Raw genomic sequence first — 14,782 nt, forward strand, 5'->3', positions numbered from 1 at the left:
GAACCAGCATTTTCCCTCAAGTGCTAAATTCATTTGCACACTGGTTCACTTAACACATGGTACCTGTCAGTGTTCAGAGTCTAAAGCTTTCAGTTGTTGCTAGGTGACAATGACCTGGTTTTATTTTGGATGGTGTACATCGGCTGAGGGAAATACAACTGGTATATTGCAATAATTAGTTTTTTATTGTGTTTATCTAGTGAATTCACAGGTGAATACTTACCTTGGTCCTGTTAAAGGAGTAGCATTAATTATCCCTTTTTCTTCACCCTCATTTGGTTGGCTGTTTTCAGTACATCCTTAAGTTTACAGAAAATGAAAGATATTTCAAAAACTGCCATTTAGGTTTTAGATTGGTGCTGATCATATGCTGACTCTCTTCTAAAGGTGTCCAGGCTCCTCATTGTAAAGAGACCTGTAAAAGCTGCTAGAAACAAGCAGAACAAGTTAGCCTTGCTATCTCTATTGGTTAGTGATGGTGACTGGTATGGCAGTTGCCATATGAAAGGAAAAGGAGGTGGAAATAAGAGCCATTCTTGGCTGTTACTGTAGCTGCCATCCACCAACAGAAGAATGCCCAGAGGAGGAGAAAATGAGGCAGCTAAGCAGCATGTGCAGTAGGGTTAGAAGGCTGCACAGTTGGTTTAGAGGAAAAGGGAATCGAGCTGCATAAAAATATGTGCAGCGGGAGGGGAGCAAAGGGAGATTGCCATCTTTCTTCAGAGAACAAACATTTATTGGATTAAGTCTGTCTAAAAATACTCAATACTTAACTTCCTAAGTAAGCAATTGCTGTATTTGACATATAGATGTTGCTCAATCACGAGAGGGGAGGTAGACTGCAAGGCAATCTCTGGAATGTGGTCTACATCTGAAAAAGTGCAAGGACCCCAGTCTCTTGAGTTTTTTCTTAAGTAGTAACTTAATGTTTGCGGGGTTGGGGACAAGTGAATTGTTCAGTGTATCAGAGATGTTGGACCTTCTGTTTCTATTTTAAAGGATATTGCATGAATAAGGAAATCTAACACGTTTTACTTTGTTTTTTATAAGGGTGAAGACGTCAACCGAACACTGGAAGGTGGGAGGAAACCTCTTCACTATGCAGCAGATTGTGGGCAGCTTGAGATTCTGGAATTTCTGCTATTAAAAGGAGCTGATATTAATGTATGTTTAGGAAATTGCAGGAAAACTTTGACTTATGTTGTGTGCCTTGTGTAATTGATTGGGTTAGATGTGTAAAGAGCTTTTTGTGAAAGACTCATTGTGAAAGACTGAGGCAAATGTATCAAATGAAATGTATCAATTTCATGTAATTGAGAGATCACTGAGTGAAAGGTTTTAAGAACAAAACAGGCTTGAAGCTTAAACTGACCTTTACATATTAATTTTACAGCATGTAAATTACACACAGTCCAGAAATCAAGTTCCGTTTGTTAGTTTCCATTAAAAATACAGATTAAGTCTGGTCAGTGAAAACCAGGACCCAGCAGTCACATCTGGCCTTTTTGAGAGTTTAAGATATTGTGAAGTTGTTATACATTGCTATATTGAGAGACGATTCTTGTTTAAACTTAAGTTATGACAGAGTGGCAACTAAGGCAAACTTTTCTCTCCAATTCACCCAGAGGTTTGTGAGGACTACAGCTAGCACCTGTAAACAGTACGCTTCAATAATTCTGCACACTTTAAAACCCCCAAACTTTCGAAAGTTGTTTGTAATTGACCAGTTAAGGACTTAATTTACAAGTCTCTCTTCTTTGCTTCCTTGCATTGGGGAGAGGTGGACACTTCCTTTTCACTTGTGTTCTCTCTTCTGCTTTCCTTTTAGTTCTGCTACATCTTGCTCTGAACCTGTAGCTATTCTGTATAATATGGCATTAATATCGCTTTAACTATTCCCCTTCCACCCCAGAAAAAAAACAAAACTAAACTAAACGGGCTTTCCAGCAAGGCGAATAAAACAAACTTGGTGTTTTGTAGCCAAGCTGTTGTGGAAATATGAGCGAAGAAAGCTTTCCAGAAAGTTATCAGTCTGCAACAGGAAAATCTTTTTAAAACAGTAACTTTGAAATTCCTGGCTTTTGTTTTGTTTTGTTCAGGAGGGTGGGTACACTGAAAAATGGTTAGTTTTTTTTTGTCAACTTTTCATTATAGTAAAAACCAATGTACATACCATAAAGGCTGAAGTGTAATCTTTTTAAATACAAGTGTGAACTTGTGCTTCAATAATTGTTGTGGTTCCTGTCTTTACAGGCTCCAGATAAACATCATATCACACCACTCCTATCAGCAGTCTATGAGGGTCATGTCACTTGTGTGAAATTGCTTCTGTCAAAGGTGAGACTTAAATGTTTACCCAGTACTAGCACTTATAACTTGCCCATTGATGAAGTTCAGTACTCTGACTTTATCAATAACAAGGTGGACCAAATAAGTTCAAAATAACTGAACAGGATAGTCATTCATGTCATCAGGCCAGTGGCTGGCACTTCATTATGCAGAAACCAACATTTGGTGCTGCTGCTGCTGACTTGCTGCACGTGGGCCAAGGGAGCAGGTAAAAAAAAAAGGAGTGGTTATGTCTGCTCATTTTATGTAAGACTACCATTTGGCATTCCGTATTTTGGTAGATGCAACACTTGGTTGCTTTATCAGAGTCCAGCATATTTGCTGGAAGGGTGACCGGGGAAAAGTCCTGTTTTTAAAAATTTCCCTTTTCTAACTATTTTTAATTCTGAAATGTCCTTTGATCTCCCTACTCTTATTTGGGCATTGTTATCCAGAACCCAGAGCCCCACAGTCTGTATTGGTTGCAATAGAAATAGAAAATCTGTTTAGTCAGTAGAATTTAGTTATAATGAGAAGTGATTTTACTGAACCTTTAAGATCACTGTCAAAATGGAGTACAACTTTCTCAGTTGAATGACTTGTAAGTGTAGATGTACTGTCAGGCTTAGTCTCTTTGCTGACATCCTACAGTTTCTGTAACTTTATTATTACAGAACTGATGCACTTTCAGAAACTATTAGAGCAATCTTAATTTATGCATTTAAGTGTATTCCTGATACTAACTTAATGAATGAAATCTCAAAATACAGTGCTATTATAATCTCCCCCTTCCTGGTGCATACCTTGTTCAACACTTGTTCAACCTTTTACCCTTTAGCTTCCTCTCAGGACACATGCCTGTAAAATATCAGGGGATCTTGGCTGCTTTTCCTAACTCTACTTTGAGGGCCCTGCAGATCTCTTCAAAACCCCACCAGTTAATTCCACCTTCAACTTCTGGATTTGAAATTTGTAATTACTTTGATTAAACACAATAGCTTTCACTAACCCTTCTACTATTTACTCCACTAGGGAAAGCCTAATCTTATAAGAGCCTAGCAGTGCTTTCTTTCCTGATCACAGTCCAGCTCCCCACCTGCTCTGTGATCCATCTTCTCCAGGAGCCAACCGACAATCCTTCACATTCAAAACCCCCAGAGTTCCAAACAGGCAGTCTGGGTGGACCTTCCATTCAGGAGTCTAAGCTCCTGTGTTTCTGTGCACCCAGCAGCATATATTCTTTTTTAATCTTTATCCCACTACATACCCTGGTTTACAGTTTTGCTTAATGCTTATTTGCAGCATCTTGCTATACAATTTCTTCACTTGGGGGAAATCTGCGCCACTGCTTGTGCACAGAATTCATGTCCCCCACAGATTTCTTTGCTTTCCTGCAGAAAAATGACTTTCTGACAGGGATACATAGGAAAGCTGCAAGAACAGTTACGCACCACTCCCACGCTGTGCAGATACATTGTTTCAGGCACCCAGAGCAGCCGGCAGAGAGGTAAATCACTGCAAGGCTAGGGACATTGCACTCAGTGGCTCCTACCCTGAGCAGGATCAGCTGCTAGTCCCTGCTGGGCTGGAGCCAGGGGAGGATGGGATTTCCTCTTCCCCTGCAAGAGTGGCTATGTCAGATCCACTCCCAAAAACCTCCCCCAGCTGCAGGAAGCTCAGCATCCTCTCCTGGTTCCTGCCTCCATTGCTCCTCTGCTGTGGGGGTAGGACTCACTGTACAGGGAGCTGCTCCCCCATCCACCCAACCCCCATGCATCCGGACCTCCCATACCCAGACACCCCTGCCAAGTATCACTTTATAAACCCAGAACCACCCTAGCCCTCCATACCCAAACCCACCCCACTGAATCTCAACCCCTGCATCTAGAGCCCCTCTGTACCCAGACCCCTGGCCTCCAGGCCCCCACCCCTGCACCCAGACCACCCCCCCACTGAGCTGTCTGCACTCATACCCCCACCCTGACAAGCCTCAGCCCCTGCAGCACCCTGAGCCCCCACATCCAGATCCCCACACCCCTGACCCCCACCCCACCAAGTACCCCTCCGCTGATGCCCAACCACTTTCACCTGGAAGCCCCAGTAGACTCCCATTGCCCCTACACCTGGAACTCCCCCTCCTCCCCCCCCGCAAGCCTCTGTGCATCCAGATTCCCCCCACACCTAGATCTCCCCCATTGAGCTGCCTGCACCCAGATTATCCCACACAGAATCCTCTCACCCCACACCTGGATTCCCCCACTGAGCCCCTGTACACTTGGATCCTGCCTGCCCCTCACCTGGTGCACCTGGCACAGAGGAGCAGGGCCCCATGGTGTTCCTGGGGTAAGCCCAGGCCTTGTGCTGTGTCAGGGTCAGGTGCAGTCTCACCACTGAGTCCGTGTCGTGGTGGTGGGGAGGCTGCAGGGTGATCTCCCACCTTTGTACAACCAGTGGCTTCTGCTCCCCACTGCCATGCTGGAGCCTGCACATTTATTCATTGACAAATAAAGCTTGCAGAATTTTAATTTTTTTGGTGCAGAATGCCCTCAGAAGTAAATTTCAATGTAACATTGTAAATTCTCCATGAGTGTGTATATAGGTCAAACTATTATCGTTAGGACTTTCCTGGCCCAGGCAGTAGAACTCTTAATGGGTTATTCACAAACTAATTAAAAACAAGTGTTAAAGGATTCTGCATGGAATATATATTGCTTCTAATTTAGATTATCAACTGTTTTTTTTCCAAGAAAAGGTAAAGTAACTACTGGAAACGAAAAAATTTAGTATGATCATAGCTAATGGAATATGAATTCTAAAAGAGTACATAAATATTAAGACTACATGTCTTTGTTTTTTATCACAGTAGTTCTGCCAATTTAATTTCCTTCTTAAACTGTTCTGATGTGGTGAAGTACTATAGCATTTCTCATATACAAGTTAGGGAAATGTAGTCTAGATGAAATTACTATAAGGTAGGTGTACAACAGGTTGAAAGATGGTACTCAGAGCAGTTATCAATGGTTTGCTGTCAAACTGGGAGAGCATCTCTATTGGGGTTCTGCAGGGTTCAGTCCTGGGTCTGCTACTATTCAATATTTTCATTAGACTTGGATGATGGAGTGGAGAGTATCTTTAAAATCTTCAGAAGACCCAAATTTGGGAGGGGTTGCAAGCACCTCAGAGGACAGGATTAGAATTCAAAACAAATGTGACAAATTGGAGGATTAGTTTGAATTCAACAAGATGAAATTCATTAAAAACAAGTGCAAAGTACTATACTTAGGAAGGAAAAATCAAATACCCAACTCCAAAATGGGGATTAACTAGCTAGGGGGCAGTACTGCAAAAAAGGATCTGGTGGCTTATAGTCATTTACAATTTGAGTCGTCAGTATGATGCAGTTGTGAAAAAGGCTGCTATTTTTCTGAAGTGCATTGACAGGAATGTTGTATGTGAGACGTGGAAGGTAATTGTCCCACTCTACTTGGCACAGGTGAGACCTTAGCTGGAGTATTGTGTCCAGTCCAGAGGAGAGCAACAAAAATAATAAAATTTCAGAAACCTGACCTATGAGAAATAATTAAAAACTGGGGATGTTTCCTTTTGAGAAAAGGAGAATGGGAGGGGGGGGGGAATCTGGTAAGTCTTCAAATATGTTAAGGGTTGTTATAAAGAGGATTGTGATTGGTTGATCTCCATGTCCTCTAAAGATCAGACAAGAAGTAATCAGCTTAATCTTCGGCAAGGGAGACTTAGGTTAGATATTAGGAAAACTTTCTGACTGAAGGGTAGTTGGTCTCTAAAATAGACTTACAAAGTAGGCTGTGGAAGGGGGATTTTTAAGAACAGGTTTAGACAAAAACCTGTCAGGGATGGTCTAGGTTTACTTGTCCAGCCTGAGCTGAGGCAGGATCATGATGACTTTTTGAGGTCCCTTCCAGCCCTGCATTACTATGATTCTGGAAGGGCTGTGAGATTTTCCTTAATTAGCCAAAAGCTTCAGGTGCATTTTATCCAAGTTAAACATTGACCCTCGCTGTTGTCTGAGTCAGGCTTTTTCATAAATATATCACTGTCCACCTGGTGAATGATAGAGTTCTGACTATATGCTTAGTCCTGAAGGCAAATGTCAACCAGTTCTTACACAGTGACAGATAACCTAAAAGCTGGATATGACCATAATGCTGTTACAATCCTGTATGTGTACTTCCAGATTAGTTACAAATCTGCAGTACCACCTTTGTGTAAACAGCAAGTTTACCATGAAACTCCTTCATCAAAGCTTACTGTGCTGTTTTGCCAAACACAATGTAGACACTGGTTTTCATCAGCCAGCGTTAGCTCATGACTTAACTTCATATTTTATGACCAAATGTCTTAAATAGTATGCTTTCCAATACACAGAATCCACCTCAGATTTTTCTGTTTGAAATGCTTACATACTAATAAACAAGCCCAAGGCAACTGATTAATTCAGGGAAAGTAGCACCAGTTTTCTAGTTCTTCAGGCATAGTTTAGTGTTGCCACTGTTCCCACTTCCCTCAATTAGGCAATACCAATGGAAGCAATGGATTCAAATGTTGCATTTACTGGGACTCAGCTGTAGTTGAATTTTCTGACCAGATCAATTAAATGTTTGAGGCGGTGTTCTCTGTGATAAGACAGACCTGTTCAATGTATTAAACAGCTTAGAACCCTCGTCCAAGTGTCCTAATGCCATGCTTTGTCTGTTCCATGGTCTGAATTACACATGATCTTGAAGTGTAGTTACTTAAACTGTGAAATGATCTTAATGTAGTAAAGCCTGCTTGTGACTAACTTAAAGCTAAATAATTTATATTTTAAAAATTGACTGGAGGATGGAAGGCCATTTAACAGGCTATATAGAGATCAAGCAGAGAATCAAGAATCTATAGGAGTTGTGAAATGGGAGAGACTCCTTCATAATGGGGTTTAGAGTGTGCAAAGCAGAGTTTCCAGCTTAATGATGGCTGAATCTGACACTGTGTGCTTTAAATTTATTTTGAAACACTTCTAAAAGACTTCACATCAAAGCCCACAGAGGACTGACTGCTTAGCTTTATACTTTTGTATGTAGCTAAACAAGACTGTCACGTTCATAACAAAATCAACTTTTATTTTGGTTGTGTAATAGTTCCTCCTGCAAAAGAGATCCTTCGATATTGATTCTCCTGTGTCCCTACCATCAAACCTTTCAGGATTCTGAGTTGGAGTTGTATTTAACTGCCTCTGCAAATATAGTGAAGTAATGTTGCAGAAAGAAAGCGCTTTCATAATTCCAAATACAGTAAAGACATAGATTTAGAGTATTTGTATGTGTGTGTGTGTGTGTGGGGGGGGAAGTTTACGATAGCAGGGAATCCATTCTACCCTGTCTTCATAGCTTTGACAGAACATTTGATACAAGTGGCCAATAGGTAGCTATACAAGTGGCGTTCAGAACCTGTTATTCTGTGGGGAAATAGAAATAAGGTTAACTTTTGAGGTAGAGCGCCTCTTTTTCAGTTGTCAGTTTGAACATAGGAGAACATTTTCACAAAAAATGAATCTGTCTGGTAAACCTATGTAATTAACTGATTCCTTTTCCTTGGGTGAGCTGAAGGCAGTTAGGTCCCAGCTGAAAGTTAGATTTATCTCCCAGCTGCTCAAGTACAGACTTTCATGCATCAAAGCTGGGAGGAAACAACAGCAGTACTCAGTGTTTCTATCTTTTTCTTCTAAGTAACTTCTAATACTGAATATTTTTATCACAAAATAGGAGTTTTGAACCCCTTTTTACCACTACTTTACAAAAGGGATAAAACGTGAAGACCTTTGATACTATCCCAGATAACCTTAATGGGTGATGGTTCTTCCAGAATACTATAAATGTCAGCTGGAAGACCAGTAAACTTGTAGCAGGACTGGTAAACAACAGTGACAGATTTGCCTTCTGGACTAGTTCTCCATAAACTTAATAATCCTGCTGCTATGAAAGATACCATTTTAACTGCACCCTCCACTGTCTCAGCATGTTGCCTATTCAGGTTGAAAACATCTCTTCTGTTGCTTGATTTTTGAAACCCAGTTGACTCAATTCCTAGAACTTGATATGCCCTACCCCTTTCTCCACACACATTCAATGTCAGCCCTATTGTCAAATACAAAATTGGAGGGGAGAGGATCAGAACTTAACAACCTTGTTAAATAATGTTTATTTTTATTCAAGATGAGGAGTTCACTTATGCACTTCATGACTTCTTTGCTCTGAGCTGTGCTACCTTAACATTGCATAACTTTAATATTTTTGCATTTAATAATGTGTCTAAGTGGATAGTTGATATAAGTAAAAGGACTTAACAGTTTAGTGAAGCAAGAAGAATATAGATCACTTTCATACCTGTAACTGAATCATGGTAATTAAAGCAGAATAAGGAATCCAAGTGAATAATAACCAAGAAGTATCTTGTATGTGAAAAGGTGCTGAAGCATGTGAACCATAAATGCCCCCATACCAATTAATTTCCTACCACTTGCTGCAGGATATGGATACTAAAGATTTTATTTAAAACCTGAGATTTTTACTGTGTCAGTACATTACTTTTTATATAAGACTCTGAGAAGACCTTGGTTAGAGTACGTTCTGTGCACCAAGAACTGTTCAAAGAGTGAGTGCAAAATGTATGCTAGTATGAAAGTGCAGTTATAAAGAAGAAAGTTAAGCTTAGTCAAGGTGACCTACAGTAATCGAAAGCTTTAAAAATTCTGGAGGAGAATGATTTAACTGATGCAGGAAAACTGTTTGCTCTTACACAGAGCATAAAAACTCAGTTTTAAAGATTACTCTCTTTGGAAGCAGTAAAAGCATTTAGGCACAACTTATTCACATAGGCTACTAAATGTATGGAAGAAGTTAAGGTCCATTGAAGCAAGACGCTTTCTAGCTGTGATCCATCAAGATGAGATTGTAACTGCAAAAACGTTGACAGCCTCTTGAAATTGCGGGACAAAGAAATTCTGGACCATTTGGTTTTTAATACTTCACAGTTAATCAAACTACAGTGTCGCAACATTGGAAGACATCAAAAGAAGCCTTGAGCCTTGCAAAGTTTGTAGTTAGTGTATGCAGGTAAATCCCAATGTCAAATGCAGGGTTATCCAAAACTATCTTGTCCCTCATAATTGAAACTTCTGTAAAATTTGTACTGCAACCTACATGTGTAGACATAACTCTGACGTCTAATTGGGGTTTACCTGTAATATTTAGCTATGTATCTGAGCTTGTCTGTGGCATACACAAATGTAAAAATTCCTGTACATCATAGATGACTGCTTCCAATACAGTCTTAATTAGAATTTTTATTTGGCCTCTGTTAAAATAGGCTTTCTCCAAATTGTCCAGTTCATGTTGGCTCTCACTAGCAGTCATTATGGGTGGGTTTTTTTTTCTTTTTTTTCCAACTTCTAAAATCAGGTGAATGCTGACTTAGTTTTTGGATCTAGTCCCTCTTGAACACTTACAACATGGACATCTGTCCATTAATTCATCTTCTGGAGGCATCTGGCATTAACGATAAAAATCAGGGAAACTGACTTGAGGCTGAATGTTTAACCCTCACCTGCCTTGTTGGGGTCAAAAAGACAGGTACAAAGAATTGTTTGGTATTGCCTTCAATACTTGGACACAAGGGGGAAGATGGAGGATTGTAAGTGAAACTTAATTCTTCCCTCTGAATTTCCTACCTCTTGCTGTTTTTCAACCCAGCCCTTTAAAACTTTCATGCATTTTTTTAATGAAAATATTATGCGATGTACAATTTCTTTAGAGGGTAATGTATGAGAGTCTGCAGTTTAAACTTTGCCTGATTAGACATTGTGTACTCCTTTAAAGCCATCACATATCTTGGCAAAACTCAGTATAACCCTGGTGAGACAAAATAGATAAGAATAATCTACAGAAGCTGTAAATCAGAATTGAGTTGTACTGCTGTGTGTGAAATTTACCTAGCAACTGTCCAGTACTATCAGCTCCTATTGTTAGATGTACAAAATATTACAGTGAGCTGAATGTAAATAGGGTTAACGCATGTGCAAGACAACATAACTAAAATACTAGTTACTGCAAAAAATACTTTTTTTTTTTTTTTTTAAAAGCTTACCTCATTCACTGTGCTAAATGCTAATGATGTAGCTCTCAGCTCACCTCATATACTTTAGGTGGCAAGGGCAATAATAGTGTAGCAAGTTTTAAAGATGGCTAACCCAGATTAAAAATTTCTATTGGACATTTACCTACCTGGAGGCCCACTGCTGGCTCTGCTTTGTCCTCTCTTCCAGTTAAATAAGGGGCTCCATTTCTTTCCTCTCATCTGCTGCAAGAGAATCATTGTCCTGGCCCTCCCTAAAATTCTAAGGCCAGCACTGGTCCTGTGGCCTACTGCACTTTTTACATAGGCAGAAGTCTGCTTGCTATGCCTATAACTTAATGCGATATGGTTGTAACATGGTTTCTGATTCCAGATTGAATTGAGCAAATTGCTGACTTAAACTGTTCTGTGCTCTGGTCCGATTTCAGTCACTTTAAAAAAAAAAAAAGAGAGACTTTTCCAAAAGAGCATCTTGATTAGATAAGCTATCTTACTGAATTGCTCCTATAAAGGAGTAAATACCCAAGAGGAAGCTAAAATCTTGCTCTGAAAAAAGTCTGTAAAGTCAGTGACATAAGAGGTTTTTAATGTTAAATGTTTGTTTTTTAGTAGTGAAAGTTCTCCCTCCGTCAGTGATGGACCTAAAGCATCTGGGAACCTGGTTGAACTTTAAAACTCTGAAACTCAATATGATGGGGACATAAGTGATCAGTTAGTGAACATTTTTTTTTCTGGGTAGGTGAAGGAGAGGAGGAACGAAAGTTTATTTAAAACTTTATTTAATTGGTTTTAACTTAATGTTCTATAGGATTCTCTTTTTTTAAAACTGGATAGTTAACCACTCAATAAATAATACCTATTCCTTATATAAGAACGTGTCCCCTGGGAGACAACAAAAGAAACTTGACAGTGTATAGAGCTGCAGTCTGCAGACTAGATTTTTAGTTTGTTTTATAAGCCCATAGCACAATTATTTTGTGTATCACTTGCTGAAGAGACTGACTTCCTAATAATAATAATAAATTGGAGGTAGTGCTGACAGCTGAAACTATAGTACTACATCCCAGAAAATACTATAACTGTCATAAGACTTGCAGATAGGCATGGTTATCTTAAGAAGCTGTGTTTTTATGGAGTGGCTGGTAGCAGATCCACAGGAAAAGATTGTGGCTAAGTTTCCATTAAAAGCAGAATTTTCCACTCTCTAAAATCCACCTCCAATCCCTCTCACCACCTCTTCCCTCCCCCCTCTTCCCCCCCAAAATCTGCCCCAAAAGCTGTGTAAGTTAAGAGCTAGGGCAGAATTTATGGGGGGAATTCCAAGTAATTTAAACAGTCTTTTGTGAGATAAAGCACATTTTAAATGTGTTTTTTTTAATAGCTGGAAACTTTTTTGTAAGATTCTAGAGATAAAAATGACAACTGAGAGAAGACTTCATTTGACTCTCTAGTACATGGTACTGTAAAGGTCAATAATTTGTTACGTTTGGAACAGTGGACTACTAGTTATTCACCCATGGATCACTGGCAGTCCCTACTCAGCTGAACTGGTAGCTTTATTGACGGCTTTGGCACCACTCCTTGCCTGCTGCAAACCTACCAGAGTACGTAGGTACAGAAAGGGGTGCTGGTCTTGAAACTCTTGACAGGAGAGTAGTTAACAGTTCAGCTGCCCAAGTTAACAGACTTTCTGTAATTCAGTTAAGTTCCTGTTTGATGTACCAGAGTTGGCTCATCTGACTGAGGGAAGTGGTTGGAGGAAAGAGGGGAGGGGACAGATGGGTAAGCAATATTGGAGGTGCAGTCAAGGGGCCCCTTCTGTAGTGTTCCTGGAACTCAGCTCTCTTAGCCCTGAGTCTTCAGTAACCTCCCTGTTGCAGCTGTTGGTGGAGATTCTAAACAAGATTAGAAGGCAATCATCCTCATCAAATTTGAGATGTGAAGGGCCTCAGAAGGTCCATTGCCCTTATCAGAATCCCATAGAGCCCTGCAAATCCACGGATATCTGTGAAGGTCTCTATCCATTTAGACACTACAAAATCACTAGAGCCTTTTGGATTCTTTTTTCAACATTCAAGCAAAGTAAATGTCTTGTCCCTTAGATTACATATTTAATTATTTACATTGTCCTTTTATAGGAAAAATCTTAGCTGATAAACCACACCGTGAGCTGCTGCAAGAGGAACAGAACTGAAAACTCTTTCACTACCAGCACTCCTGGTCCCTGATGTGTTTTGGGAAGGGAGAGGTGGCAGGGAGGCAGAGCTGACTTGTGGCACTTCTGGCTGCATTTGCAGTGGCTGCAACTAGCTAACCAGCTGTGATTCACTAGGCTTGGCAAGCTGCCTGAGTCAGAATAGCTGTTTCTGAGGCAGTTAACAGGAAGTCCTCACCTTCCACTCCCCTTCCAGTTTACTTAAAACTGTTACAGGAGCTGAAGTGCCAAATCTGACTTCTCTGATTCCCTTGACTATGATCTACCTGAAGATTACCAGTAGTGGAATTACCTGTCTGACAGGCTCATCAGACAGGCCCTACTTTCAGGAGGGGAGTTACTTCCAGGGCCTGGACAGGTGGGGAATTGCCTTCTGATCATCTGTAGAATTCACCAAGAAACTTTGTAAACAGAGTTCAGGTTGCCAATTGGTGTGGGGAAAATGCTGTCTTGTCTTTGCATTTCTTGGTTTTCTAACTTTTAAGCGTTGGGTGTTGAATACCCATATTCAGGAAAGATACAAAGAGAATAGAGCATTGAGTGTATACATCCTTAACTTTACATTGTTTCTTTTTAGAATCTATTCATATGCATAAAGTTTAAGCCATCTCTGGAATTGTGTGTTGGCCCTGGTAAGAATGGAAAAGCAATTTTGCAGCATTTGATTGGCCTTGGAGAGTAACAATCAATAAACTAGATGCTTGAAATTTTGCTGAACTTGTATCTTTATGGACTTGAAATGCTCAGTGGAATTTCAAGTTGGGTATAAGTAGAACTTTCTGGGAGCAAAAAGATGTAGCTGGCAATTAGTCCAGTATGCCTCTTTTAATGCTGCTGTGGTTGCTGCTGCTTATTCCTGAGGGCATTCTGTGCCAAAAAATAAAAATTATGCGCACAATATTTTAAAATTCTGAAAAATTTTGCGATTTATTTATTTATTTATTTATTTATTTATTTTGGTCAAATAAATATGGAGACTTCAGCATGACATTGGGGAGCACAGGGCACTGGCTGCACAGAGGTAGGAGATCACTGCGCACTTCCCCCCGGGACACCGACTCAGCGGTGAGGCTGCACCCAACCCAGAGACAGCACAAGGACCGGGCCTGCCCCAGAAACACCCCAGGGCCCTCCCCTTTATGCCAGGTGTACCAGATGTGGGCAAGTAGGCTCAGAAAGGCAGGATCGAAGTGTTGGGGGATCCAGGTGTGGGTTGAGAGGGTTCTCTGTGGGGCAATCTGGGTGTGGGCAGCTCAGTGGGGGATCTGGGTGCAGGGGGATCCTGGATGCACGGGGCTGCTTGGGTGTGTGTGGGGGGGGGAGTCTGGGGGCAACAGGTAAGGGGACTATATGAGGGGGGGTTCAGGTGAAGGTGTTTAGGGCTCAGCGGGGGGGGGTCTGGGTGTAGGGGGATACAGCTCGGCAGGGGCGTTTGGGTGTGGAGGGCTTAGTGGGGGGGGTTCAAATGCAGTGATGTGAGGATCCGGGTGGTTTCTCTGGGTGGTCCAGGTGCAGGGGGAGTGGGGCTCATCGATTGGGGGAGGAGGGGAGGTCTGAGTGCGGGTGGGTGAGGCTCAGCAGGAAGGGTCTGGGTATGAGAGGGTCTGGATGCACGGGGGTTGGCTGAATGGGGGAGCAGCTCCCTGTGCTGGGATCTCTCCCACTGCAGCTGAGGGGTGATGGGCGCAGGAAGCAGGGTGGAGGGGGAGTTTGCAGAGCTTCCTTCAGCCGGGGGAGAAGTCTGGGTCTGACAACCCCAGGGGCTGTGCAAGGGAAGAGGAAATCCTGTCCTCCCCAGCCCAGCCAGGACTAGCAGCTGAGCCCGGCGCAGGGTAGGAGTCACCATCCGGGTATTCCCCAGTCCCTCCTCCTGCTCCACAGTGACTTACCTCTCTGCCGGCTGCCCTGAGCCCCTGAAACATGCTGCTGGGGAGAGTCCCATGACCACTCTTGTGGCTTCCCTGTCAGAAAGTCATTTTTATGCAGAAAAACAAAGAAATCTGCAGGGGACATAAATTCTGCACATGTTCAGTGGTGCAGAATTCCCTCACGAGTAACTTCTGGTCAATTCTTTAACAGTACTGACATTGC

At 41.6% G+C, this 14,782-nt stretch overlaps 1 protein-coding gene across 1 annotated transcript in view; it reads left to right on the top strand.

Moving 5' to 3' along the window:
* Window positions 1-14,782, top strand: part of MTPN (myotrophin) — a 57,124-nt gene that overhangs the window by 25,238 nt on the left and 17,104 nt on the right. Inside the window, exons 2-3 of the mRNA XM_005296349.5 lie at window positions 1,051-1,164; window positions 2,254-2,337. Coding sequence (XP_005296406.1) covers window positions 1,051-1,164; window positions 2,254-2,337 — 198 coding nt within the window. The remainder of the gene's footprint in view (window positions 1-1,050; window positions 1,165-2,253; window positions 2,338-14,782) is intronic.

The sequence above is a fragment of the Chrysemys picta genome, chromosome 1 (assembly GCF_011386835.1).
Source record: "Chrysemys picta bellii isolate R12L10 chromosome 1, ASM1138683v2, whole genome shotgun sequence".
In the NCBI taxonomy this organism is placed as follows: domain Eukaryota; kingdom Metazoa; phylum Chordata; order Testudines; family Emydidae; genus Chrysemys; species Chrysemys picta.